The following is a 714-nucleotide window of genomic DNA, read 5'->3' as shown; positions in this document are numbered from 1 at the left end:
CCCCCCCCAAGCTACGACGACTACGACTATGGGGAGGTGAACCAGCTCCTGGAGCGCAGCTTGAAGATCTACATCAAGACGGTGGCTTGCTACCCGGAGAAGACGACCAAGCGGACATACACGCAGTTCTGGAGACACTTCAAGCACTCGGAGAAGGTACTGACCCATCCCTTACCCTCCCGGCAGGGCCTGGGGGGGGTGGAAGGAACCTTAAAAGTGGTCCACCTCGTTCCACTACCCGGCCCTGGGCAGGGCCACCTCCCCCCAGCCCAGGTTGCTCCAAGCCCCGTCCAACCTGGCCTTGAACACCTCCAGGGATGGGGCAGCCACAGCTTCTCGGGGCAATTCGTTCTAGTGTCTCACCGCCCTCACAGAAGAATTTCTTCCTGCGTAGGTGCACATCAACCTGCTCTTGTTGGAGGCTCGGATGCAGGCGGCTCTGCTCTACGCCCTGAGAGCCGTCACCCGCTACATGACCTGACCAGCATCTGCTCCCTCTTCTTTCTCCTCCTCCTCATCCTCCTCCTGCCCCAGGTTTGGGGGAAAGGCCAGGAGGGAGCTGGTTGCCTTAAAGACTCTGCTGGAATATTGTCTTCCCCTCTAAAGGGGTCTGGAGCTGCAGAAGGGAAGGTGGGGGGGCTTTCCTGCCCCTCATTCCAGGAGAAGGCACCCCAAGAAGCCGGGAAGTGTTGAGAAGACCCCAGAGTGCAGATC

At 59.7% G+C, this 714-nt stretch overlaps 1 protein-coding gene across 1 annotated transcript in view; it reads left to right on the top strand.

Moving 5' to 3' along the window:
• The window catches only part of LOC104292322 (sestrin-2-like), a gene marked incomplete at its 5' end in the record, with an annotated part of 3,367 nt that extends 2,886 nt beyond the window's left edge, over positions 1-481 (top strand). The window contains 2 exon segments of the mRNA XM_009891679.1: positions 12-156; positions 395-481. Coding sequence (XP_009889981.1) covers positions 12-156; positions 395-481 — 232 coding nt within the window.
• Positions 482-714: the final 233 nt, after the last annotated feature.

Source organism: Charadrius vociferus, unplaced genomic scaffold (assembly GCF_000708025.1).
Source record: "Charadrius vociferus isolate BGI_N301 unplaced genomic scaffold, ASM70802v2 scaffold3249, whole genome shotgun sequence".
Taxonomy (NCBI): domain Eukaryota; kingdom Metazoa; phylum Chordata; class Aves; order Charadriiformes; family Charadriidae; genus Charadrius; species Charadrius vociferus.
Note: the sequence above shows the minus strand (reverse complement) of the source record. Positions and strands in the feature narration are given on the sequence as shown.